Source organism: Boleophthalmus pectinirostris, unplaced genomic scaffold (genome assembly GCF_026225935.1).
Source record: "Boleophthalmus pectinirostris isolate CB_2022bp ecotype Guang Dong unplaced genomic scaffold, ASM2622593v1 HiC_scaffold_6, whole genome shotgun sequence".
NCBI lineage: Eukaryota > Metazoa > Chordata > Actinopteri > Gobiiformes > Gobiidae > Boleophthalmus > Boleophthalmus pectinirostris.
In genome coordinates, this window is record NW_026571447.1 from 18,606,112 (window position 1) to 18,634,006 (window position 27,895).

General features: G+C 40.5%; 1 protein-coding gene across 1 annotated transcript; it reads right to left on the bottom strand.

Annotated features, from left to right (window-relative positions):
- Positions 1-326: 326 nt before the first annotated feature.
- ubr5 (ubiquitin protein ligase E3 component n-recognin 5) lies at positions 327-27,889 on the bottom strand. The gene is given in 59 exon segments (XM_055163409.1): positions 327-1,035; positions 1,119-1,204; positions 1,305-1,449; positions 1,717-1,830; positions 3,180-3,261; positions 3,263-3,333; positions 3,411-3,495; positions 3,952-4,133; positions 5,478-5,538; positions 5,633-5,763; positions 5,843-5,987; positions 6,131-6,218; positions 6,701-7,073; positions 7,159-7,279; positions 7,421-7,638; positions 7,910-8,035; positions 8,235-8,416; positions 8,484-8,557; positions 8,742-8,975; positions 9,099-9,310; positions 9,424-9,692; positions 9,856-10,113; positions 11,075-11,206; positions 12,803-12,914; positions 13,212-13,335; positions 13,549-13,788; positions 14,066-14,226; positions 14,304-14,433; positions 14,523-14,649; positions 14,739-14,857; positions 14,958-15,104; positions 15,244-15,335; positions 15,564-15,721; positions 15,901-15,998; positions 16,093-16,216; positions 16,756-16,851; positions 17,173-17,324; positions 17,416-17,542; positions 17,650-17,860; positions 17,946-18,143; positions 18,215-18,369; positions 18,460-18,571; positions 18,652-18,798; positions 18,875-18,987; positions 19,438-19,547; positions 20,076-20,260; positions 20,331-20,448; positions 20,536-20,690; positions 20,770-20,880; positions 20,985-21,101; positions 21,170-21,381; positions 21,844-21,993; positions 22,273-22,432; positions 22,818-23,100; positions 24,125-24,244; positions 25,099-25,175; positions 25,256-25,337; positions 25,606-25,650; positions 27,618-27,889. Coding segments are annotated over 59 exon segments (8,532 nt in total). The 5' UTR covers positions 27,680-27,889; the 3' UTR covers positions 327-822.
- Between the last annotated feature and the right edge of the window lie 6 nt (positions 27,890-27,895).

The following is a 27,895-nucleotide window of genomic DNA, read 5'->3' on the forward strand; positions in this document are numbered from 1 at the left end:
GAATGTGATGTTCCTTTTCACTACTTTATTGCTACACGTGAAGGTATCATTGTATTTTAAAAATCAATAAGATGTATTCGAACAAAACGCTTCATTTGGAGTTTTTTTTTTCTTAAATAGTTATGAGAAATTGAGAATTTTCTGCCGTTTTACCGAGCCACCCTTATATTTTGGGGTGATTTCCCTGTTGTGACAAATTGAGAATATATTAAAGATAGACCTGCGCTAGAAGAGTAGATCTAGGTCAGGTTTAATATTCTACAGTAACAATTAATTTGAAGAAATCCAATCACAAGTTAAAATAACTAATTGAGTCTAAACACAGGTATTTGCATCCAAGTTTATTTTGAAATTCCCTACTCCCCCTGTACAAGAAAAAAGGACTTTTCCACAAAGGCAGCAGTGATCTGTCAGTCAGTGATAGTACTTCTCTAGGGAAGGAGAAAAAGAAAAACTCATAATTATCACAGTGTGTCTTTCTATTCTTTTAAATAATTTGTCAACTGCTGTCATCTTTGGCTGGGTTTTTGGTATGACAAATTTACTGTCAAACCAAATTCCTGGGAAGCAAAAGTTTAAGCTGATAGCAGAGCGGGGGTCTTTTTACAGTGCCAATACAGGAATGTTCTGGACCTCTTCTTTATGAACACACACAAAAAAACAATAAAAATAGAAATAAAAATAATATTACCGCTCCGGGAGAAAGCGACAGTATATTGAATTTCATAAAACTGTATAGACAAAAAATAAATCTACAAAATGGAGCTAATTTTACACAACAGTAAACATGTTATTCTTTTTTCCTTTTTTAAACTCTTCAGTCTACACAAAACCAAAGTTCTTGGTCTTAATGGCTAGGAGCAGTTTTTGTTTGAGGATCTGCTTTGAGGAGTAGAGTGGCACGTAGAGACGGGAGATACAGGTGTTGGCTGTGGGCAGGTGCTGGTCGTCCGGGGGTCGTATCGTGATGGAGGGCATCGGTTGGAAACCCTCCTCACTCGCCGGTAGAGATGGACTGGAGGTCCAAAAATACACCTAAGGCAAGAGAATAACTTAACTAAATCAAAGATTCTACAATATATAAAGGTGGAGCATGATAGCACAGACACAACACTAACCAAATCTTGTCTCTCTGTCATGCTCATCTTCTCAACTATGGACCAGAACCAGCGTTTGAACTGCAGTAGTTTGTCTGCATTTTCCCCTGCAGAATGGAATACAGTCATTAGTTCTCCCCAGTACCCAAAAGTACTTACATTTATTTAAGAAAATGTTAAATTATAAACCTTTAAGGTATTTCATACCAGACTCATCATTGAAGGAGGTAAAGCTGATGAGCATTTGGACATTGACTTCTCCACAGCCATTCACCAGGAGCCTGAAGTCCTCAGCAGTCAAATCTTCAAGAGCATTTTTGGGGATCACATCAAGCAAACCTTTTCTCATTGCCTAAAAAAATACAGTTTTATAAATTACATTCAACTTTCAACAAGGTATGTGAAAATGAAAAATTCAAGCAATATAGTTTCAAGACCTTATGACAAAAGTTTTTTTGTTTTTTTTTCTCAAAAAGTCATAATACCACAAACCTAAAAATATCACAATACCGTAACAGGTAATTACCATGGAAATACTATGCCATTATTAAAAAAAATAAAAGTAATTGTACATAAACATTTTCTGTCACCCAAATATTTTGATGGAAATGGATCTTACATGAAGAGGTTGCTCGGCAACCACCAACATTCTGTGCTCTGCATACTTCCTCACATATTCATAAACGTTTAGGGGAGTTACTGGCATGTTCACTCCTCCAGACAAGAGCTCCACCTAAAGGATGGACAAGGTATTAGTTGGAAGAAAAATGACAATGGGCTCTATTCACGCTTATATCACAAACTAGGAAGACGTTTGGAAAGATGCAGTTACTGTATTTTCTGGACTATTTAGCGCACCCGAATATAAGCCACATCAACAAAATTTTAACAAAATTTAAAAACTGTACATATATAGGCTGCACCTGAAGATAAGCCACAGGTGTCCACGTCTTCAAGAACATTTTCAAGTTCGGGCCAACTGTTTTTAATCGCCTCTGAAACCTTTTGTCGTCTTTTTGCATTGAGTCAGTCATGCTGCCATCGCCAAAACCTCACCATCGACACACTGATGCCGAGCTCACATGCAGTAGCTCTCCGTTTCCTTCTTCCACAGCCACATCAATTGCTGTTAACTTAAAAGCTGCATCATCTGCATTTCTTTATGTATTTTCCCTAAGGAGAGTGTGTATGAAGCGCAAACTGTTCAAAACACAATCAAACGAGCATCAATCCTCAGCACATCACCCCTGTCTCTCCCTGCACTCTACGGCGCCTGTCTCCTGCGAGAGCCACTGTCCTGTCTGTATCATGTCAGTGTCTTGTTGGATTTCAGCAGATTTCAGGCTCTCCCGGGAACAGGGCTAGTTCAATCAGGTACAAGTGGATGTACGGCTACTGAAGTTTGAGACATTTCTTCCCATCATTTGCACATACGGGTAAGACGTATCCCCTTCACTAATGTTAATTTAGCGTCATAACTTTATTTTATCTCACAGTGATAAACCAACTAACAATATCACTAGCTAGTGTAGCAACTTCACATTAACCCTAGTTCCATGTGTTTTTCACACTCAGGCTGTGCTGATCCGCTGTGTTGCCAAACCATAGACCGTATATATGAATGGAGAATGTGCAAAACATATAATCAGTCTATATATTAGCCGCATCTTTTTATTAGCCGCAGGGCTCAAGGTGTGAGAAAAAAGTAGCGACTTATTGTCCAGAAATTATGGAACAACCTCCGGTGTAGCTACAGACAATGGGCTGATCTAACATGGATCTATTAAAACAGACAGTGATAAAATGTGTGATCAGCAGTAAAATGAAAACTGCATGCAGGTGCAGGTTTGGAATAATCTTGAATTTGGCGCCCTAAACTCTTCTAACTGCATGTAACCAGTGCGCTCGAAGTTGTGCGTCAATGGGGAAATGATGAAAACTGAGGTATGGTTGGTTAAACGTCTTCCTGGTTTGTGACGCAAGTGTGAATAGAGCCTATTGGGCCTTATTAATTTAGAACGATCTGTGCCAGGTTTAAGCAACTTTAAACTATGAGGTCATGCCAGCTTTATAAAACATTACCTGTCCAGCCCCCTCTTCTTTGCAGAGATCTATGGCAAAAGCCAGGTCCATCGCAGCAAACACAGCCTCTGCTTCACCAGTGAGAATGGCGAATAAGCTGCCTTAGGCTCTCATACATTACAGGGTCAAAGAAAGCAAAGTCGTGCCAGTTCACCTACAGTATGAGAAAGACTGTCAGGGTAAAAGCATCCTTTTCATCAGATAAACGTACAATAATTTAAAGTATATTACCTTTCTTCCCAGCAGCACTTTGATGACATGTCTATTTAACGTGATTGGACAGAGTTCATTCTGTAGTAGACATAACCCCAGTATTCTGCAAAGAAAAATATATTAAAATTAAAATGATTGCTCAATTCAAATAACAACAGAGTGGTTGGCTGCTTTTGTGGCTACCTGGCTCTCACAGTGAGCCGTTTCTGACAGCATATCATGGAATTTTAACCCCCTAAAAAGTGCAGCATGTGCAGCTCAAAGGACACAATTAAGAGACTGTTGGATTTTGTGAAATTAGCTTTTTTGTTTTTGTTTTGTTCGTTTTTCTCGTATCCATGGAGACTGTACAAGAGGCTAGCTAAGGAGCTAGCTGTGGACATTTGTGACGGTCTTTTTACACCATATGTGGCAGCAAATGACAAGATCATTTAATCAACAGAAAATCCAACAGTGTAACAGACACTGGTCAATAACAGACAGATTAACATTCGTGAAAAACTAATATATGGATAACTCTCCCAGAAAAAATTAACATTCTAAAAAAAAAACTTCTCACCTCCCAATGTTTCTGAAACAGTTGAGCCTGGCCTCTGTGTTTTTGCCTGGTCTTGGAGAGTAAAATCCACGTTTTCCCGGCTGATAGAAGAGAGGAGCATTATCGTCGCCATCGTCTGGATCATCGAGCTCCATGTCAACAACACTGCGTGTTGAGCCATGGCGCTTTCGGTTCTCTTGCTGCTGAAGTCACACACAAACAAAGAGCAAAATTATCCCAGGTTCTCAAACCTTAGACCCACGCATTTCTGGGTGCCTGTGTAAGGCGCTCTGACCTCCATGACCAGGTAAAATTCCAATCCTTTAGCCCTTATTCATGAAAATATCCAAATTCCTAAATCACTTTCTCTTTTTAGTGCTTCTATCTGACTGCGAGCCCGGCACCGCTTCACTCTCGCAACACACTGAGCATTCTCGTGCGCCCTAGTCTTTGGCGACAGGTAATGAATGTCTACTGCTCCTGTCCATTCACAAAAATGTCCAAATTGTAACACAATCCAGTTTTTCGTAGTTTCTGTTTGGTCATATCATTACGCCTTGAGCCAAGTGCGCGTCACTGCGTGCCTCCATCTGCAGTGACAGGTAACGCACTGTAATCTTCATTCATAAAAATTCCAAATTCTTACGCATCTGTCCCTTGTAGCCAAGCTGCTCGGCACAAGGTGTAATGATACGGCCAAGCAGAGAAACTACAAAAAAACTGGATTGTGAGACAATTTGGACATTTTTGTGAATGGACGGGAGCAGTAGACATGTTGCCAAAGACGAGAGCGCACGAGAATGCACTGTGAAGCTCAGCGTGTTGCGAGAGTGAAGCGCAGTCAGATAGCGGCACTAAAAGGATCTATGATTTAGGAATTTGGGTATTTTCATGAATATGGGCTAAAGGACTGGAATTTTACCTGGTCATGGAGGACCGAGCGCCTTACACAAGGACCCAGAAATGTGTGGGCCTCTTATAAACTCATAAAAGTTTATAAAAAGGCGGCTGCAGAGCCCCTTCTCCTCATGCGCGCACTTAAAGATGCAGACTTTTACACACTCTTTAACCTGGCATCTCCACCACGCTCTCACCTGCAGGGAGGTCAGGCGTATGCTGCCCCTCTCGTGACAACAGAGCAGCGTGCATAAAGCTCTAATGGTGAGAGGCGGCCGCAGAGGGAGCCAATGACAATTATGATTTACTGTGAATACGCCAACAATTTAGCGGTCTCAGACAGTATTTTTTTTTTTACGTGTTACAATTGAACAAAGTTGAGACTTATTGTGAACGCGTTAAATAAACTTTGACTGACTTATCTAACTGTTGTGTTTCATTTAATGCGCCTTATAGTCCAGTGCGTTTTAAATGCGAAAAAGCTTTGAAAACAGACCATTCAATGACGGTGCGCCTTATAATCCAGAGCGCCTTAAAGTGCGGAAAAAATATATTTGTCCTGTAGGTTAGACCTGGTTTAGTTCTAGTTTATAGACACTTACTAAGTGGTTCCAAGTTGTCATCATCAATCATGCTAAAGCAGAACTTACTTGTGCTTTTTCTGGGGTTTCCAAAAGACCAAGGTCCAGTATACTGTCAGCCCCATTTTCCCTGAGGATCACACAGTTTTGCATGTTATATATATACACATTATAAAGCGCATCACAGTAATAATTGTGTTTGTACAATTAAAGATATTATGTACCTTCCATGTGCTATAAGGAGTTCCATGGCCTCCTCTACTCTGGCTCTGAGGGAGTCCTCGCTGGCAAGAAGCAACAGCAGTTGAGCCGGAGACAGTTCCAGCAGCATCCCTGTGATTTTACTGGCAAAGGCCTATAGACAGCAACCATTAACATTATACATTGGTTCAGATGCACAGTCGAAAATAACATAAGCAAAGAGAAGCCCTTACTGGCTGCATTGCATGAACCCGTGGATACAGCCTCTCCCCTAGAGCCTGTCTGTGCGCCGGCAGTGGGTCGGGCTCGTCACTGGGGTTGCCCTCAGATGAAGGCCTGAAAGGTCTGGTGTCAATAGACAGCTGTCTCCTGGAGTCTCTGCAAAATGGGGACAATGGTTGGTCCAATGTCACAATTAATAAAGAGGGCAGATAAAATACTGAACAGGGTGAACTCAAAACATAAGGAAAAAGAAAAACATTTTAGTCATCTGAAACCAAGCAAAAAAATATAAAGTTTACCTGTCTCTGTCTCTCCTGGATCCTGCTCTCAGGCCTCCACTTCTCCGTTCTCTTTCTCGGTCTCTATTTCTCAGGCGCTGCATTAGATCTACAGGCACACACAAAACACACACAGCATATTTTCATTTAATTTCACTGCAAATAACTTATTTCTTGTATTCAGAATATTAATATTGATTTAAGATTCTTGTTCCTCAAGAGTAAGGGTATCTATTAGTGTTTCAAACATTAGTATAATCTAATAGCGGTGCCCCAAGAGGAGGTTGGGAGCTCAGAGCCAATTGTATATTATAGAAAATAAAATCAATCAAATCAATACAATGAACCTAAATGTTCTGAAACATAAAATTAAGAAATTTTATTAAGCAATGGGGTCCCAGATGTTTGCATTAAGGTTTTGGAGGTCCTGGCCCCTTGGGAGCCCATCATATTTCAATTGCAATTTTCTTACCTCACAAATACAGTTGATAGTGCTAAAATATCCAGCATTAATATTCTGAAATGCAATTTCAACGTATAAAAAGACATTCCATTTCAGCAGTGTTTGTATTTTCTATGTATAGGGCATACTTGAATTGTAATCGTGATGACACGTACTGCTGGCCTGCATGCCCTTGCTGACACTCTGTACACAGTCCAAGTTGGGCAGCTTGTCGTTCGACAGGAGGGCAAGGGCGATGGCAGTGTAGAAGCTCCGGGCCACTCCACTACCCTCTCCAGGTTCATCCTTAAAGGTCACTTTGACTCTGTGCACGGCCATGGGGGTGGTGGTACAGCGGCGGCCAAAGTGCGTGTTGAGCTGCCGCATGGTCTGTTGAATGAGCTGGTCCCGATCTCGGTCCACCTCCAGTGCCAGGTCCCGAGACTGAAGGTTTCTGAGCTTCTCCATTTCTCTGCGAAACTTTGACTCCTTTACCTCAAATCCACCCAGCTCAGTAAGAATCTGGAATAGAAAAAAAAATTCTGAATATGGACATTTTTATAATTGTAATTTTACTGCCATGTATCAGATTTTATTTTCCACATACCGATCCAGGCTCAGCTCCCACATCCTCCATAAAGACACGACCGAACAGTTCAAGTGAGAGACGCCAACGACCCAGCAGCATGTCATGTGAAATCATCATCCCCATGAAACTGCAGTGGGGCCTAAAACCATGAGAACAGTTTTGAAAACAAACTGGATATATTAACGTAATAATATTAGGCATTCACAATGTGTCTCTAATACATGTTGAGTTTAATTAATAAACTATAGAGCCACTAATAAACACATGTATGTACATGTACCTGAAGGATGGTAGTGGTGGTCCGTCACTCTCCGTTAGTCCGATTTCAGCCAGCAGGCTGCTCTTGAGCTGCGCTGCCAGGTCATGTGGTGAAGGTCCTGGTTTGGATGGTTCCAGCTCCTGATCCCCGAGTGTCTGGGCTTCAGGGCCTCTTTGACTTGTTTCCATACTCATCACATTCTTCAAGTTGGCCGAATAAGACATCTTGGTTGGCAGAATCTGACAAGGCAATGCAAACAAGTATTAAAAAGAGAAAACAACAATAACAGGATAAATGATGTTAGTGTATATAATACAAATAACTGAAATATTGTCCTGTCATATTAATGAAGTAAATCTAAAATATTATCTGAAGGGCATTGTACATTACACAAAACATGTACTTAAACTTACAACAAATGTATATTCTGTGTGGCAGATGTGTGCATATGAGCAGCATGTTTGTCAAGTGTAGACTGCAGAGGGGGAGAAGTACCTGAGAGGGGTTTACCTCCAGGCAGTTCCGGTCCACACTCGCCTCGGTCAGCCCTTTAGTTGCCATGTATGACGAGGAGGAGGAAGAGGAGTACAAGCCCTGTGAGGGGCGGCCAAACAGATCCTCCTTCCTGGCATTAGGCTGAAAGACAAGAGGGCAAAATGGTGATTTTTTTTTTTTTTTAAGTTATGGTTCTAGGCAATAGAAAAGTAGATACTAATAGATTTATATCATACAAAACTAAACTAATAATGATGTAAATATACAACTTCAAGATTAAATGCGGACATCAGTTGACAATTCACTTCATTCAGTCCATGGACATTTCTGTTGCTCTAACCTGCAGAAGATGGGGCTGGTCTGCGAGTGGTATGGCCTCAGCCAGTGGGACATCGAAGGGGTTTGGTGGGATACAGCCAAGAAACGTCATGGAGTCAGAGCGACGGAAAAAAGGGTGGTTTTGACCTGTTTCAGCAGGGACTGGGTCCTCATCTTTGTCTTGGAGAGTTGACCCTGCCATACCTTCAAAAGATGGAATATTTTAATAAAGGAGGAACCACAGCAGAACGTACTATGTTCATAAACTCACTTTGATTTGTGTCTTCATCGTTCTCGTGCTCCGAGTCCTCATTGTCCAAACCCAGCTCTAAAATTTCACGATTTCTATAAACAAAAAACACTCAGTGTTTAACTAGAAACAGTGCTTTGTCATGCTTTGCCCTGTTTCAGTAGAGTAACCTCGGGCCCATTTAGACAACCATTCCATCGTTTCCATTGCCATCATAGTGGCACTAGCAGCCCTAAATTGGCCCTTACTTTATGATTAACACTATTAAAGCATTTATACCTTTTTCTATCTAGCTGAGGGGTATCCAATGTGGTTTGCTGGTTCATTGCCTTGATCCAGTAAATGAGGGCTTGAAAAACATAGGCCACATGTTTCAAGGAGCAGACATCCAGCACAGGAAGTACGTCTGAATGCTCATCGTTATGGGACCGCATCAGGGACAAGGCGTAGTTTAGGAAGTCTCCTCGAGCCGACATCATTCCCTGCCGAGCGGTCAGCAGAGTGGCTGCCCTCCTAAAATTGAACCAGAAACTTTGTATAAAATGCACTTAAACAAAAATATTCAAAACACAACCCCACCACCAACACACGGGGAACCTTGCTTCAAATTTTGAGAGCACAAGTGCAGCAAATCACCTGCGTCCTTCCAGGGTGCGCAAGCTGGCCTCCTCCCTCGCCGTCATGCGCTCCCGGCGGGCTGAGTGCTGAGAAGCATGGAGTGGATGACTGGGGTGCCCTGGGTCTCCAGCAGAGGACAGCGCAGAGCCATACCTCAGCTGGGCCTCAGTCGAATCCATTATAGACACCATCCAGTTCCATGTGGGAATCAGCTTCTCCTCAACATAGTTCTGATCCAACATAAAAACAAAAGATTGTGATGAATGTGTGCATTCTTTGGTGAACAAACAGATAAACAACCGAAGCATTAATGACAAAAATGCAACAGCTGTCAGGATCTCACCTGTAGACTGACTGCATCTTGGTAGGTGAGCTTCACAGCAGCAGGGTACTGGGAGTAGACAAGGTGATTGTATTTGGGGATTAGGCTCATAAGGTCTGAGATCTGCCTGATGACGATGCTGTAAGCACGGGCCAAGCTACTGGCTGATGTCAGGTAACTGCTGGAGTTTGTGGCCTCCAGAGCGGCTGCTGCCGCTGCCGCACTGGAGCTGATGGCGCTGGAGCGGCGTAGGTTTGTGGGGTCAATGTAGATCAGGCCTGTGGAGCTCGCTGTAACACATAAAACATAAAAAAAAATTTTTATTAAACTTCCTAAAAGGCTAGATATAAAACCAGTACTGTAATCAGAAATGCTGTGATATCTCCAAGTAAAAAAAAAAACTGTTCTAAATTCACACATCCCAACTACATCAAAGTTTCACTTCATTCTGACCTGCGGGTGTGGAAGAGCTAGAAGGCGCGCTGCCTGTAGTCCGTTGGCTTGGAGCGTTCCTCACAGCCCACTGCATGGAGCGTGGGGCCTGGGCTGCACTGTTCGCATGAGAAGCACTGCTGGTTCTCTCCAGAGGCTCATCAAACAGGAAGGTCTCCTGATCCACATCATCACTCTGACTGCTGCTGCTGTCCGAGTCACTGGAGTCATTGGACTGAGAGTCATCCTCTGAGAAGAAAGCTGGAACACTGCTGGCACCTACAGGTGAAAATAAATAAATACAAGATTTATTGTATTTAATAAAACACTTTTATTCACCGTTTTGAACAATAGATCTAAACAGGCAAGGTGAGTGTTAGTTAGTTAACCACACCACTGCAACATCAACCACAAAATACACTGAGCCACCAAGTCTAAACTCTTCCTAAAGTGCAAACAGCCCTTGTCAACTCCTTGCCGATGAGAAACAAGAATACAATTGAAAAGCAATGAGATGCTGCAAAATGTGTTCAATTTGTGCTTTTTATATAATTTTGTCTAAAAATAATTTGACTTTTGGAATAAACACAGAGTATAAATGCACAACTAAAAATAAAGAAAGAAATTATATAACTGCTACAGGGAAACATCACACCATTCAGAAGTGCAATTACTTTATTAGTATGTACATTTAAAGTGAACCAAACGCACGACAGAAATATTAAGCATTAAAAAAAAAAAAAAAATGCACTTTGCAAATTCACCCTTTCCCTAACTTATGCATAGTTTAATATAATATTTTGGAAAGCAAAGAGGATCTCCTACCAAAATAAGGAAATGCCAACGACACCCTACTGCCTGCAAATAAAATACATGCAGTATTAAGCCAGTTATAAATTAATTATAAATTAGTCAGCTCATCTTTCCAAATACTCATAATTAAAATGTGTTCTCATTAAATCTGATATGAACGGCTAAACTTTGGGGGTAAATTACATTAAAGAGGAGAACACATCAAGGTGCCATAAACTGTTTAGTTTAACCACCAAGGAGTCTGGTTAAAGTTTCAACAGTTATGGGTTAAGAGTTAATTTGCTAAGTAGCACTGACATGTCAAATTTATGTACTTGTCCCTATTAAATACAATAGAATAAGTGGCCATAAAAACAGCACATTACATTAATATTAGGGAGGTAAATTTAGGTATAGGAGTAATTGTTTTAATGTGTTTCTGACTAACCTGCTTCAGAACCTGCCGTTGCCGCGGTGACAACACTTCTGCGTCCGCTGGCGTTGTCCTGGTTGCTGTGGTTACTCTCACTGTCACTCTCAGTTTCGGCGGCTGCCAACAGATCCAGCTCCATGTCGCTTCCTGTTTTGACAAATTTCAAAACTTGATCAAGTTTTACGTTTTAAAATCTTGTGAAGTTTTTTATGTTATTGTTATATTTCAAAAGATTAGGACTACAAACAAGCAGTAATTTCCTTGCTTGATCAGCCAGTCCCTTCTAAATTCTGTCCTAATCCAGAAGGGTCTAGAACCAGACCACAGAGCGTCAAAAACCTAACTCGGTAGAGTCCAACCACAGCCTCTAATTTGTATCACGTGCCCTCAAATGCAGAAGACATCATCTTCTGAAAATTCTGGCATCATTTTGAAAAAATAAATTAGATAAATAACAGTTTAGAGCTTTGACTGTTGATTCTGCAGAGATCAGCACTGTTTCTCAGTCCCCCGCCTCCCTTTTTAAAATGTAAGCCACCATGTTCTCTAATTGGTTGATCCACCTGTCAATCATGCCCTCTGGAATCAGGGAGATAGGCTAAGGATCCAGACTCATGTGCCTTTGTAATGTTTTGGCTAGGGCTCAACCGATATATCAGTTGGCCGATATCATTGGCCGATATGGGCTCTTGAAGACATATCGGCTATCAGCCTAAATCTTGCAATATGGGCTGATAGTCCACGTGGGCATGTTATACCTCATTATAAAGCTTAGACTCTATATTATGTACATTTAATCCAATTTACAGACAAATAAAAGTCCTAATATGTGGGTGCTGCATCAATATTTATGTGCAGAGTAATTTGTGTGTGTGACGCCATACTGCCGCAGCCATAGTTCCATGTGCACAACACTGAGACGCTGGCTTATATGCTCTTGTGGTATAATCCACGATACTAACTGACTAAATAAAAGTGAATTTGAGCTCAGTTTAGGCCAGCAACAAAACTGCTTGTTTTTATAAAAATTTTTAGTGAACACTTCTGATCTGAGAGGTGCCTGTATGAGCAGTGAGTGTTACAAATGTGTTGGTTTTGAAGCTACTTTTTGTTCTTCCTCATTGGTTAGCGCTTAGTTGTTGTAGCTCTCACACATAAACAGCCTGTTTTCTCTTACATTGTCCTACAGTAACATGACTGTAGTGGCTGGACACACATTTCTGGACCTGCATTGATAAGTAAATGAGTGAATTGTCCGCATTTACACATATAATTAATTACCGTGGCGTGCGCGCATTTATCGCTGAAGGCTAATAGCAGCAGTTTACTTAATTTCTTTACTGGCTAGAATGTCACACAAAAATGCCATTAGGCTGACCTACTGTCTTTAAATATGACTGTAAAGAGGCAGAATAACAATAAATGTAGCCTAAACAAACCAAATTTTAAATCCAGTAGAGCCAGACCTAAGTTTTATAATCAGCTAAAGATGTACTTTGAATTTTTACACCACTAAATATATCGGCTTTTATATCGACTATTGGCACCTCCAACTTCCATTTTATTGGTATCATATCAGTTGCAAAAAACTCCATATTGGTCAAGCCCTAGTTTTGGCAATGTGTGTGGTTGTGGCTGGCCAGCTAAGCAATTTGCTACACCAAATGTATTTTGTCAGTTCAGACATTTACAGCATGTTTAGTTTTGTTGTAGAATATTGCCGTTGACAACATCACTGCTTACCATCTTCATCGTGTTCATCATGTTGGCCCTCTGCTTCAGCATTTTCTTCTCCCTGTTCTTCCTGGTCATCGTGATGGTCTTCTTCACCTGCAACACCTTCAACCACCTCAACCTAATACACACAGAAACATATCACATTTAAGACATATTACTGGCAATACAGCAAACTGTTGCTGGTGCCTTTACATAAAAAGGCATTTAATATTCCCCAAAACACATACACTGCTTAAAAGTAAGAATAGAATAAGAATATAATGTGGTTAATATTGTAGTAAAACTGTTTACTACCCTATTATCAAATATAGAGTACTCTTAATTTTAAGTCTACCATCTCCATAATCCCACCATCTCACTGAATGACTTGCTAAACTGTATTACAATTTAAATGGTTTATAATGAGGACCCCCACCTCTTCCACATCTGCAGATACAATGTCGTCTTGTTCCTCGTCTCTCCCTCTGACCGGCTGTGACTGACTGCTGCGTCGAGGCTGTGGGTTTCTGATGATGTAGGAGGCTGCCGTCTGGTTAGAACTGCAATGGAGATATAAGTAAAAGTAAAAAAAAAAATTTTTAAATACTGGATTATAAAAGCATATATAGAACCAGTATTTCTTCTGAGGTGGTAGTAGTAACTATGATCTAATACTAAAGGACAAAGTGCTAAATAAAAATTAAAAAAAACGTACACCCTCAAAGTTCTCTTGGTTGTTACTTTTTATTTCAGGAAAAATAAAAACTGCAAACCTATTGGATTGGTCGGGAGAAGGTCTTGGAGGCAGTGGTTCTACAGAGAAGAGCTCTTCACTTCCCTGAACTGCATCAATGCTTGTGCTCGCCAAAGTGAAGGGGGCCGTGGGTCGAGCAATTCCCATCCGAACAGGGACTATCAATGACTCCGCCACATTACACAGCTCCTCCACGGCATAGGGCAACAATGCCTGAAAAACCCTACGGCATTTTCCAATGGGCTGGGGGATGAAGTTACTACAAAAAGAGAATGACAGACAAGATGAGACAAAAACCTAATGTTTGCACCCGCACCTGATGTCATCAACATCTTCACTTGAAATTCCTGAACCTATATTTAGAAATCGTATTCAAGTTCTTGGCAACCATGCTTAAAATCCATCTACCCCTTGACAGAATTAAGAAACATTTACTTTTGATTTTGTGTTATCGAAGGGTGAATTGGGACTGACAGCATAAATGTGTATATGAGGATGAAAAATCTGCTCAAACACAGGTGCCAAATGTTACTGACTTTTTCTTCTTTGATGATGCCATCTCCACACTGAGGATGACAAATACTCTTGCCACAGAGCGCAGAAACCTCCTGGTAACAGTGATGGCCTCTTCTCTCCGTCCAGGAGTGTATTTATTCTGTAGCTCCTTCACTAATGTACCCAGTAAAGTGTCGATGAACTACAAAAAAAGAAAATAAGCACACATTTATCCGAAATAGTAGATATACTCCCTATGCATGGTTGAACTGAACTTACCGTGATGTCGGGAGCACACTTGACGATGAGGCAGTGTGTGAAACAGTCAAGGCGAATGGTACCACTCTGCTGATTTAAGTAAACCTGCTCCTCAGGCAATAGGTGTGCAATCCTGCTGCTGGCACTAAGTCTAAAATACAAGTAAACTAGGTTAGTATTTCTTAAAGTTTGCCTAATCCACACTGCCTGGTTTAGTCACAATTCTATAGTTATGCTTACGGGTCTTTGTTTTCCTGAGAACCAAACATGATCATGGATTTGAGGGCATTCCAGTCTTGAAGGACCCTCTCTAAAGCCAGCTGTGCAAAACGGGGAGGCTCCAGATCATGGTCAGGCATATCCGAATCTGAAATACAAATCAAGTTTATTTAAACTGTAGCTAGAAGTACAAGTGGAACGATGCATCAAGACATAAAAATACATTTCAGAATATACCTTCAGCATTTGCGGTCTTACGATTCCGGTCTTCTCGGATGCGTGGGGGCCTGTACTGACAATGCTCCACACTCTGCCTGGCTACAGTTTGTACCAAGAAAAGCAAGATGTGCTCTCCTCTACACAAAGAAAAAAAAACACAAACATCAAAATATCTTATTGGTTGTATATATCCCGTTTACACAAAATAAAAGTAAATTGTATTTATAGAGTAATTACCTGCTGTTTGGTGTGGTGACCAGATTGGTGGTAGTGAGCAGCCTGTAGAGTAGATCCAGACGAGCAGCTTTTTGACCAGCAATTAGCGTTTTACATTTGCATTTCTCCCAGCAATCACAGTAGGCTGTTGGAGAGGTCCTCTTGAGCCTATGAGATAATTGTTTTAATGTTTTAATCACTTAATTTCCTGTTTCAAAATAAGGCTAGTGCTGTATAGGCTAGTCTCAAGAATACATTTTTAAATCATATTGCTATAAGATAGAAAACTGAAGACCATATTACATACTTGCAGTCGTGTCCTTTGTGACAAACTCTGGCACACTCAGTGCAGCAACAGAGCGACTCGAGTAGTCCACAAGTTCGACACTCAAATATATCCTACAAACATAACAGTAAAGTTAGCATGGTAATATTCAAGCTTCTTTACTATACAATATATATACACACACACTATAATACATTACATACTACATTTTCTTATATAAAAATGTTTGTTTTGTTTAGCCAAATGTAATGTAATAAAAGTAGTATTATTACTTTCAAAAACTCAAGTAATCTAACCAATGAGAAGAACCTGCCCCAGAAACATTATCCTACTCCTCTGACCTGGTTTATGTGCTCCGCTCCGGTCCAAGTGAAGCTGCAGGTATCATTACAGCACAGTACATAGAGTGGAGAGTCATCAGGGTTTGTTCCCGTGGGGCAAATCATCTCCATGAAAACGGAGTCTGCATCCTCTTTCTCTGGGACGCCTGGGTCACCGGCTGTAAAGACAAAGAGGAGATTAATAATCATTTTTTTAGGTAGCCACTGTAATCAGGGCAGAGAAATGGGACAGAATCATGCAACCTACTAATGCCAGTTACCTAACCTGTATTTTGTAAATGTGTGTACTATATGCAGCCAATATGAATAATGCATTTTTAAAAAGACACACAAATACCTTTAGCTATTTTCTGCGCAGCTTCCAGAACAGTAATGGCAGCAGGGTATGCTCTCCCACTGACAGCCAGCATGAAGGGGGTCATCCCACGGGCATCCCTGTTTCAACACACACAAAGAAACACAAGAAATAAATGAATTAAGAAGTGTGTTAAAATGATGCAATGAATATATAGATGGTCAGCTTGCTTACTTTGCAGAGAGCAGCTCCCTCAGATGTGGCCTCAAAACAACACTGTCACACATTAACTTGAGGATCAAATGTGCATTGGCTTTTCGGTCTTTTGATTCAACCACGGATTGTTCTGTGGATGGCCCTGCTAACAAAGAAGAACTCAGCAACATGCAATTTATTTAAAGTTAAGTATAGACAATGTTGGGAAGAAGAATATATAAAAAATAAATTTTAATGCAGGTATTCAGTTGCATGGTAAATTACATGGTGCAATAAGTACTGTATAATATATTAATCTTATTATTCAGAATAGCATAAAACCACTATTTAGAATTAACAGCTTTATGTTAGTTGATAGATAAATGTATAATAAAGAGTGCTCTTTACAGAGAAAGAAAAAAGACATGGACACATTTTTCTATTACATTTTTTCAATGTTTCTTACTAATAATATCATGCCATTTAAAGCCTAAATTTGCACGCTCAGAAACAGCAATGTATTTCTATGTCAATGTAAATTTAGGAAAGTAAAAGTCAACTGCACCGGAAAACACAGTTACTCGAAATAAATATTCTGAATACGTATATCAATACATTTATTTTGTTTGTTCCCAACACTGAAGATAGACCATTTAATTTCAGTTGTTCTACTAATAGAACAGAACAGTTGAACAGTAGTACCAGGTATGGTGGAAGTGCTAGGTCCCTGACTGTTCCCAGAGGAGGCAGTGGTGAGTGAGCCAACAGCTGGTGCCAAGATAAAGTCAATGTCACCATCTGTGGATCAAACATACAGTATTTTAATAAATATTATGACAGAGGAATCGCCTAACAATGTACAGTTACAATAAATACAGTCAGTTTCACAGTTGGGTTCCAGATGTCATTAACTATAATGTCATATTGGGCTTACGGCAGATACAATTACAATAGTATTTTGTATTGTTTGAAGAAAAGTCAAAGAGTAAAGGACTTATCACAAAAAGGTCAGTGTAAATATTTTTTTCCTTTTGGATATTTTTTGTGGAAAATACTATTTATCGGATATAGGATTACATACTAATCTCTTTCTAAAATCCTACAAACCGCAATACTGACCAGGGTCCATAGGTGGAGGATCAGGGACCCAGCTCGGGGGAGCAATGGGAGGAGAAACTGGGTCCTGATGATCACTGGAGGATGGGCCTGACTCATGTCGACCAAGACCAGCTGCTCTCAGTGACCTGCGCATCATCTCCCTCAGACGAAGACTACACAGGAGAAGTAATTACAGCATTCAATTCAAATTGCAGTGGGTCAGTGCAAAAAAATATTAGTTGTAATAACAATAAATATATATACCCTCTGCTGCTGGAGGAACCAGTCCTGTTTCCAGAACTGTTGCTTGACACCACCGAGATGGCATTTGCAATCGCCTCCACAGCAGACAGACGCTCTGCAAAAGTGTTCCTTTCTGATCGTTCAGCTTCTAAAATATGAAAACATATTGAATTAGTAAGCTCAAACAGAAAAACAAAAAACAACCTTCTCAGTAGTATACTTGGTATATCATGTGTTATTTGAACAATAGGTTACCTTCTTCTTCTTTGGTTTCCTTGTTGCTCACAGGAAAGCAGACAGACACAGCGGCGTGGAGGATGTTGCGGTTGCCATCACAGCGATGTCCCAGAAGAGCTCCCAGAGCCTGACTGCCTTGGTCTAGGAGGAAGGCTTGCTCCAGGTTTACCAGATACTGTCGACATGCCTCATAGTCACAGCGCAAAACGTGCTGCATCAGGGTCTGTTTCTAAAAGAGATCATTAAATGATTATTGATGGTATACACAGCGAACGAAATGTAGTTTGACTAAGATTATAAACCTATAGGCTTACCTCCACAGCCATAATAATAATAGCAGCTTTCTTTTTAATTGTTGAGTTGGAGGGAATATTGGCCAATGAGTGAACACCCATTCCCAAGCTGTTTATAGGTGGCAAGTCAAGCCAGTCTGGATCTCTGATTCCTCCCATGCAGTCTTTGGCCATAGGGTAGATTGTGCCGTTTCCATCCCGAAGGATGATGGGTGATTCCTGAGTAATAATTTAATTTTAAAATATCTGAAAATCTAAAAAAGTAGTATATCTTTTGTGCATAAACTCACCTGCCCAGCAGTAAAGATGGCGACGTTTCTCTCACTTTGTCCTAGAAAGGCTAGGTTACTGGTGGGGAAGTTATTTTCCTGCTCTGCTTTGCCTGTCGCCAGGTCAAAGATACAGTATCTTACCCAGTTACCAGTTTTCAGTACTGCGTGAACTCCTAGAAAAGAATATTTCATTGTTGCTAGAGTAAGATAAAAGGTTTAAAATAAAGTTATCTAAAAAGTAACCTCAATAACACATCCTGTACCTTTGGAGTCAACATTCACAGCTAGAATTTCAGCCTTTTCAGGAATGCTGAGTTTTTTAGGCGTTCGCTGGAAACAGTCTGGAACTTTAGGAGTCCCACCAGTTTTAACCACCTGCACAATACAAAAATATAAAAATTCTGTCAATGTACAGTCCATAAGTAAGCCCTCCATATGGTTGCCTGCTCTCAGACCTGCAACTCATCTATTCTTAGAAGCCTACAGTCCTGCAGCAGAGAGGAGGGGTCAGAGTCCAGAGGAGCAGTCGTGTTTTGGTTGCTCATGCTGCTCGATGTCCCTGGAAACTTCACTGCAACATACGCACCATCTACTTTCAGCACCTGGGGACAAGACACATGCATTGTTACCTTTACTATGGCTTTGGCTTTGACTATGACAGATCCTACACCTGCCCACCTTTCCTACAGGGACATTTTTTATGTCCTCCACAAACACCACTTCTCTGAGAGACCATTGCTCTTCATTCACTTTCTCTTCTTCTTTGGGAGCTGGAGTGGAACGTCTTCGTTCTGCAAGTAATATAGGTAAATTAATACTAAAATATTCCAACAATTAACACACAAACACATCATTCAAGTAATTAGCTCACACATGGTAATAAGGAAGTCATGCAAGCCTTATGGTCCCTTTTATGAAATAATGATGAAACAAATTGTGAGAAAACCATTTTGGGGTTTTTTTTACCAGTAAATCAGATATATTATTTAACAGTGGCAGCAACCCTTGTTTCCATTTATGAGGTAATACAACAGGCAGTATACTGCAAGATGTCTCCGTCCACAGTAAGAAAAAAGGCTGATTAAAAGGCCTGCACTATCTGTTTCATAGTCATAGGGCTAACGCTAGGGACAAGCACAGAATTAATTGGTTCTGTGCTTGAGATAGCAAGAAGGAAAGAGCCACTGCTTGTTCTGTAGAAAAGCTACAGGTCATCAGAACTGCCAGAAGTATAGACTTACTGTAGGGCAGAGAGGCACTGCTCGCAATGGAAGAGGTATCACTGCAGGTGGAGGCAGGGGATGGAGGGGGACCCATCTCAGTCTTCACTAGTTCAGGCTTGCTCTCAGTCCTGTCATAATACATTGTTTTAGTTATTATAGCACACTTGCAATCTATAAGGAATAAATGGAAACATCCTAAAAACAAAATGGCAAGGTCTGTTCTTGCATCTTTCACACTTTGTCAGTGTGATGTGAACTCTGGTGCATTTGGTGGAGATGTGAATGCCCCAAAGTGCACTCTTGTCCACTAGAAAGTGGAGGTTTGAGAGCAGCAGCCACTTACAGCTGTACTGGAGCCCTCCCGGAGTACTCCAGAGCACACACACCAAAGTAAAGATTAACGGTGGGAAAAGGCTAAAAAGCTTCAAGTTTGAAATGGCATAAAAATACAATATGCATGCACCTTGTTTTTACTTGCTAATGCTCAATATATTTTAAGGCTTTGATTTATTAACTGATTGGCAGATAAGCACATGGCTGTCAAATTAAGTGTGCTGCACAACTTAGTGCATTTCTTGTTTTGAAAAATTGTAAATCATTAAGTGATTAACTGATTGTGGCCCTGTTTATATAATCATATACATGCAGACACTGACTTAATCTCTTGTGTCTTGGTTGTCTTCTCCATGTTCTTGAGGCTCTCTGGTGAGCGCAGCTGGAACCGGCAGCTGTCATTCATGTTCCAGACAGACTCCAGGAGAACACCCACTTTAGGGATCCCAGCACTGACAGAAAAGGCGACTGCACCAGCATGATACAGAGGGTTACTCCTCAAGCACACCTGTGAAAAAAGAACATCTCTGAATATCTGTTTTTACATGTAAGTAGAAATTAAACAGTTCATTTTATACCTGTGTTCCCACAGTTATGTTCGGTATCGAGGAGATGCCAGCACTAGACTTTGGCTTTTTGTTCTTGGCTCTGGCCTTTTCAAGCATCTTCTTTCTCTGACTAAAAGGCACAACACCCCTACATACCAAAAATAGGACAGTCAAATACAAAAGCAATAACCAGCCATCATCATATTTCAGTCTAAATAATTAAAATGAAACGTACCACCAGTAGAGGCTATTCTCTAGCTGTGCACATGTGTAGAGAGCACAACAGTGCAGTGACACCATGCGTTCCCCCTGCAGCTCTGGAAATGCCTGGGCACTGTGCTCCAGTTTAGAGGCCACAGTGCTAAGTGTATCATCCACCCAAGTCGCCACCTGTTAACACATCAAAAGCAAAGTATTAATTTTCAAGATGCATCTTACTATTTAAGAATAATGAACATCCAAAGAATACCTTGTTTGTTTCTGTGGCTACAGTGGCTCTGATGCTGTTGGCTGACAATAAGGTGATCTTCTCATTGACAAGGCCCAGGAAGGGGACACGTGGGTGATGAATGGATGGATTCTGTAAGAAAGACTTCATAATTAGTATAGAAATCAGAGTTGAGAAGTAGTCATGGTAATAGATCATATCAGAAATGCAAGTAATTTTTGAATAAAAATCTTCACCTGTGCATTCCTATAGGGTTCCGGGTCTGACCACTTCCACTGGTACAACTCCCCTTTGGTGCTTACAGCTACCATCTCTGAGAACAATGCTCCAATGCTCACAAACTTCACACCATCCTAAGAGGATATCAAACATTGGTTAAAAATACACAGTCAACTCCTCATTGTAAATGTAAGATTTGTACCTTGTCAGGCCACCACTGCAGCTCTTCTCCCAGGGACACAGGGCTCTGGACAGGGATGCTCTTCTTGTCCAGGCTGGGTTCTCCGTCACGGCTGGTGGAGCCTCGCTCTGTGTCGAACGAGGCACCATCGAGCCAACGACGCTCACGCAGCCTCAGCACAGACTCCCGCTCCCGCAGCAGCTCAGAGTCTCTCTCTAAAGGCAGAAGGAGAACTGGTATGCAATAAGGTCACACCAGTGGGACAGAAATAAGCCACTCTCTGGGAAAGACCCATTAACAGTGTTGAGAATAGAGAAATCTAGAGAAGCTAATTTTAAAGAAAATTGACTGAGTGTCTAAGGGTGACGGGGGTTTGTGCACTCATGCAAGAGGAAGTGGACAGAGAAATGCATGCACTGGTGCTAAATGTGGGCTGTGTGTTTTAAAAGAAGAGACTGCTCTAAAGACATGTGAACACAAGTGGGCAAACAGAGGGGGGCCAAGTGGGCCTTTCTCAGAGAGCTCTTGACCAAAGTTTTAAGTTCACCTCTTAAAGCTACACAACCAAGCAAAGTTTATTTTCTCCTTATTACTCTTTTAAATTAAAAGAAGCTAATCCCCCAAAACAAACCATCACCAGAGCGTCCTACACCCTCCATTTCCATTCTCTAGTTAATGACGTGAGAAAGAGTTACCTCTAGAGGAACCTAGGCGGGACAGGGACGAGCGCCTGAACGATGGGTAGCCAAAATAGCTGATGTCCTCAGAGAACATGGCATCAGCATCAATAATGACGCTGGGATGAGCCGAATGAATATCTGCATCCAACAGGGACATCAGGTCCTCTGTGTGAAAAGAGAATGGAGAAGGGAATATATCAGTTCTTTATCCTGTTAACTGGCACACAACCATGTTCTTGATTATCAAATTTGAAAAATGTATTCCAAGTGTACAACAGATGAAAGCAAAAATTTACTGGCAAAAGGTAAACTTTTCCAGTAAAAAAAAAAAAGCTGTTTCATTATAAAAGTTAATAGTAAATGGGTTTAGGCTAGTCTAGTCTAGTCTAAATCTGAAATATCAACTTATTGCTGGTTATAAGTATATGTAATAAGCCAACAAACCCCCAGGGAGGTAGGACTCGCTGGCTGTGTCATCACCATCATCTCCATCTTCATCGTCTCTGCTCAAAAGATTGTTAACAGCGAGGTTGACATCTAAATTGGTCCTCTGCAGCTCTCGAATGATGACACTCCTGGACTTGCCCTGCAGAACTACTTGAGCCTGTGGAAGTAACGTGAATACAATAATGCAAAACTGCAACCAGAGCATAATATAAAAAAAAAAACTTTCATGGTGAATCAGTAGTCATATTAACTCTAATGGTCATTTTTAAACATAAATTTGAAGCAAAAGCAAAAAAATTAAAAATCTGCAAAGAATATTTTGATATTAATTTATCATGCCTGTATTTGCATTGTGTCATCTTGATATTATTATAATTATCCATCTGAAACATCTATATAATCATTAAGTCGATTCATTGTGATAATCTAGGACTAGTAGGGTGTAAATAGAGCTTTATTTTATATTCCAGTTATTTTTTTATCTGTATTGAGCAGCACTGTGGAAATGTAAAGTACACAGTAGAACCTAATAAACATTGTACCTGAGAAATAAGCTCTTCAGGGATCACAGATGCAGGTATGACAGGCTGGGGTTGGCTGCCTAAGAGCCCTGAACCACGCTCCCGCCCGGTGCGTATCACTCTGGTTTGGCGTCTCGAGTCTCTGGCAGCGGTGGATGACCTACCAGAGGTGCCCCCACTGCCCCCACCTCCAGCCCCTCCTCCAGCTCCTCCACTGCTGCCTCCGCCCGCTCCACTGCCCCCCGATCCTCCTGAACCTCCACCTCCTCCACCTCCGCCATTCACTCCAGAGCTCCAACGACTCCTTTTAAACACACAGCACAAGGCAAGGTCAGGGATGGTTGCCAAATAAACACATGATCAGGGTAGACGTGGGGGGGCATATTATTTGTAGAAAAAAAAATAAAAATCATGTTAGTAATTATGATTTGAATTATGAATGCCCTCTGTATGAACTGTTTGAAGCATAAGATCAAATTCAGGTCAGGTCAAGATGTACTGGAAGTGATTGTGACCCATTTTTTATATTAGGAATATAGCATACTCTAAATCACTATTGTGCAATGTAAACGAAGAATCAACACATACATTTAACTTAACAGTAGGTGCAAGACGAGACATTATTTACGTCAATATTGCCCTACCACTACCAAATAAAAACTCAGGTAGAGTCTACAGTGTTCTCTGTCTGCATACGTGAGCTACAAGTGTCTATGTGGAGGGGTATTTTAGCCAGAGCTGCTCAAAGATACGCAACTTTCCAAAGTCTGAGCAAAGCGTAACCCTTTCAGGATTGTGCCAAATGTAAACAGAGGATCAAATCTCGTGAAATGGTTTTCCCATGTGACCACAATTTGATCTCACAAGATCTCGTCCCATCCCTACGAAAAATAATTTATGTTTTGCATATCCCAGTTTGAAAATATGCAATATTTGTTAATTTATTAAAAATGAATGACAATTATAAAAGGGCAGGTAATGTTTTGGCATTTATTTATAGAAAACCTACACTTATAATACCTCAGCCTAATATTTTTCAAAATGTTTTATTGGTTTAACTGGGTAATAATGGCTTGTACATTTAGAAATATATTGATAATCTGAGTACATGTTATTAAATGTTAACCACCGCAGCAAAACAGAATATGCACGTAGTAGTTTGAGAGAAAAATCTCTTGGACATTTTATAAAACAAGTTTCTCTTTGGGGTGAGTGACACTGCGGTCTTCGGGTGCAAACACCTCCAGTACACAGCCGCGTCAATGCCGAACTCAATAAAAGCAGCTTTCACAGGACCGTTTGTCTCTGTCATCCCTGCCAGAACTTACCCAAGGGTGTTGCCTGCCAGTCTGCCCAAAGTGTCTGAACCAGACAGGAACCAGGGCGGATCACTAGTCCTGCCTGGCCTGGAGCTCCTTCCTGTCCCTGAACCACTGCTCAACTTTGAACTGGAAACAAAAGATGGGAGATAGGTTACAAACCTACAGATGTCCCAAATAAGGACCATTAGACCTGGGCACATGACAACTACTATTATTAACCCAGTTTTTTGTCAAATGTGTCTGCATTACATTGAGAAACATAAGGGTTAATTTGGAGACTAGCATGGCAACACCCTTGGGAATGTGAATTGGCTGCAACTCATTCCACTTTTTCCATTTAAATAGTTCTTGGGGTTTTGGGGCTGCGGCTGCTTGCTCCTATTTTAAGGGTTTCTTATTAAGGGATGCCTTGAACAAAAACTGCTTTTCCATATTAATCCAATAAAATAGTATTAATTTTGCTTTTGGCAACACAAAAATTAAAAGCTTTTCACATATTCTGACAATAATTATGGTCATAAATTTTGAAATGGCATTCCACAAACAACTTGAGTTCATCACAAAGAGCAAAATAGGATGAAATATACAGCATTTTTTAAAGATGTACAATCAATGCAACAGACTTGAAGATATATTCTTACATTTCAACCGTCATGCCAAAAAGAGCCTTTTGCTAAATTGAAATGTATAATCATTTAATATTGAGGAAACAAACCCTAATGGGAAATTATTTGGTCTCTTTTACCATTTCAACAGTTGCAAGAACCATTTCAAATATGGGTGACAATAAAAATGCATTATTTTTAATAGACAAATAATAATTCAAAAGGGGCCTATAGCCACAAGACTTTGTGCAGAACAACTATAAAAACTGACATGCTCCAAACTGGCTGCCCTCTGAAGAGTCACCTCTTTTAAAAAGCAATGTAAAAGGTAAAAACTATTTCTGGGGCAGGCTGCATTTGAATTTGAAGTCTCACCCATCGCTGCCATCCGGTTTGCTAAGCTCCAGGCGATCGGGCTGGACTGCAAAGCTAATTCTACAAACTCGACCATCCTGAAAAAGAGGCAATAAACATATGAATTCTGACCATAAAAAAAAAACATAATCTTACTGTGTTGGATTTACAATGTTACCTCAAGGAGAAATCCTGCATGGTTTGGGCCCACAACACATTGTTTTAGGGAAGCCTGCTCAAGCAGACTGAGGTGTGGGTGACTGCAGGAGAATACAAGTATAATTAGGAGTAAGTTCTTTATTTTGCTACCACAATTGTACCCCCCTCTGCTGTATATATTTTGATTGTGTACAAGCTATCACACTTCACAATATCACTTTCTATCCTTAATATTTTCAGACTTTTTGTACTTTTGCACTTGTACCTATATGTATAATATGTATACCAGTAATATGAAGTTGACATCATTTAAAATATGTAAATAGTAGTCACTGATCCAGTATATTGGTATAAAATAGTACAACTTACCTGTTAAAACTGTATTTGTTGAGTTTCTCAGAAACTTCACGAAGTCTGCAAAAACAGAAAAAACGCAAACATTAAAATGGCTGGTATTTATGAAAAATGTTATCTGATGATCTAATCTGCTTTGCTTTTAGCATAACTACTCATTGTAAATTCAGTGCAAAACAAAATGCATGGCTATCTCATGCCCCTAGCACCAAGGGCATTGTACAGAGCTTATGCAAGGAGATAAACAGTAAAGAGGGCTGCAAACTTAGAAGGAATGGTTAAATATATTGTGTTGACTGAGCAAGTTCAGCTATTTAAAAACATGTCATTCTGAGCACTATTGCCGTGATGTCAGAAAAAACAAACTAATAACCACCATGATAAACTATAAGGCAAATTATTGGCCTTCAGCTCAAATACAGCTTGCACTCTACTGTCTAATACAATAAGTAGGACAATTAAGGAGAATGACATAAATTTCAATATCATGTTAATGAGGCATTAATACAACCAATTATCTCATGCGTCCCATTTTTGTCCACTTATCTCTCATAGATTTAATTTCAACAAGGAGCAAAACAATATAAGACCACTAATATCTAAGGATTAATTATGACAGCACATAACAGGACAGTACTACTTTTCTGAAAATATTTGTGTGAAGTCTGCTTCACTCAGCCTAAAACCCACTTGACAGAGTTATTGTACCTGACAAGTGCCAGAATCAATCAAGACCATTTGTTATTTCAGACAGCAGTACAGCTTTGACAAGTACAAGTCCTTCACAGAGAAGAGACTGAAGGGGGGGTGGCAGCACATGGTGACTGTAGCAGGCGCAGGCATGCATGTCCAAGGATGATACTGTCAAGACCTCCTTCAAATGGAGATGATCTATATTAAACAGATGTCTAAGTGGATTGTACAACAAGCATTTTTTGTCAACTAAACAAGTATTTTCTAGATATGTACAACCACAGCATAATTTCAAGGTCATTGTAAAACACTATGACTTTTCAACCTCTTTGTATTTATGTGGAGCACTTCATCAATCTGATCTATCCTAGTGGGGGATAAAAATAGGTTTATTACAAATCACTTGACCTAAGTAAATACAGCTCACACTCTGTCTCGCCGGTTCAGGCTCCTTTTTAAAGACATTTATTCATCGAGATATGACCAAACCAATACAGCCACCACCCACTAATGGAAGGCAAATCATTGGGGAATTTGGTCTCACTTATGAAGTCAGACTAAGCAGGCACGTCTTACGGTCAGTTTCAAATAGTGATCAATATAGCTTCTTTCTGACGCTCGATTGATGTGATAAGAGCTAACTGGATCATCATACAAAAACACTAAGGTTATGTCGAGTTGCGCATCTCTTTCAGTGCAACTTGTCATAAAATATAAACATTTATATTTCTGTGAGGATAACATTGTCCTTAAGGATCCAAAATACACTACAGCTACAAAGGCCAAAACAACACACATTTGTCAACAGCGTGGTATGTTGGAAACGCTCTCTTCTTAGCATTAGCACGCAGCTAACACTGGGCTGACGTTAGCCAAGCCTACTCATTGATCGTGAAAATAAATAGGTCACCCTCAAAGGAACCACAGTTATGTGAAATTACAGTACATTTCAATTGAACAGTAAAGAGCCCTATTCCTAGTGTAATGGTGTTTCACGACGTTTATTCTTTTTTACCCCATCCCCCAACCCGCATTGTCTATCTCAACTTTGACTGTGAGCCAACCCTGTACGGTCCCAGTGCTAGCACTGTAGCCTGTAGCCAGTTAGCGGCTAACAAATGCTGTACCGACTGTTTGGGTAGCGGCAAGCTAACGAGGATTGTTCAACATACCGGGCCTTTTAGCGACCCTTTCTTCGGTTTAATGCGTGTAAATCCCCGTGCTAACATGTGACATTACCAAGACCATTGGGACAAATTAGGTGGAATATATGTTAGCGCATAATGAACAGAAATATTCTTTTTTTTTTTTTATTTCTTGACTACTACAAATACCTGTCATTGAGCTGATCCTCGGTCCCGGGGAGCGGGTGAACCACAAAGTGTATAGATGTCATATGGCCAGTTCAAAATCACCCACTTATTCGTGAACGATATAAGAAACAGTTCTTCTTTCCAACACAGTATTTATATGAATTCATATGAGTCGTTAAATGGCGATCGAGAGTAGTTTTCCCCAGCCTCTTCAGCCACATGCCGCCATCTTAACTCCACCAGGCTGCTCCCTGCTCCTCTGTGTTGATGAGCGCACATGCAGCCTTCTGCCACTGGAC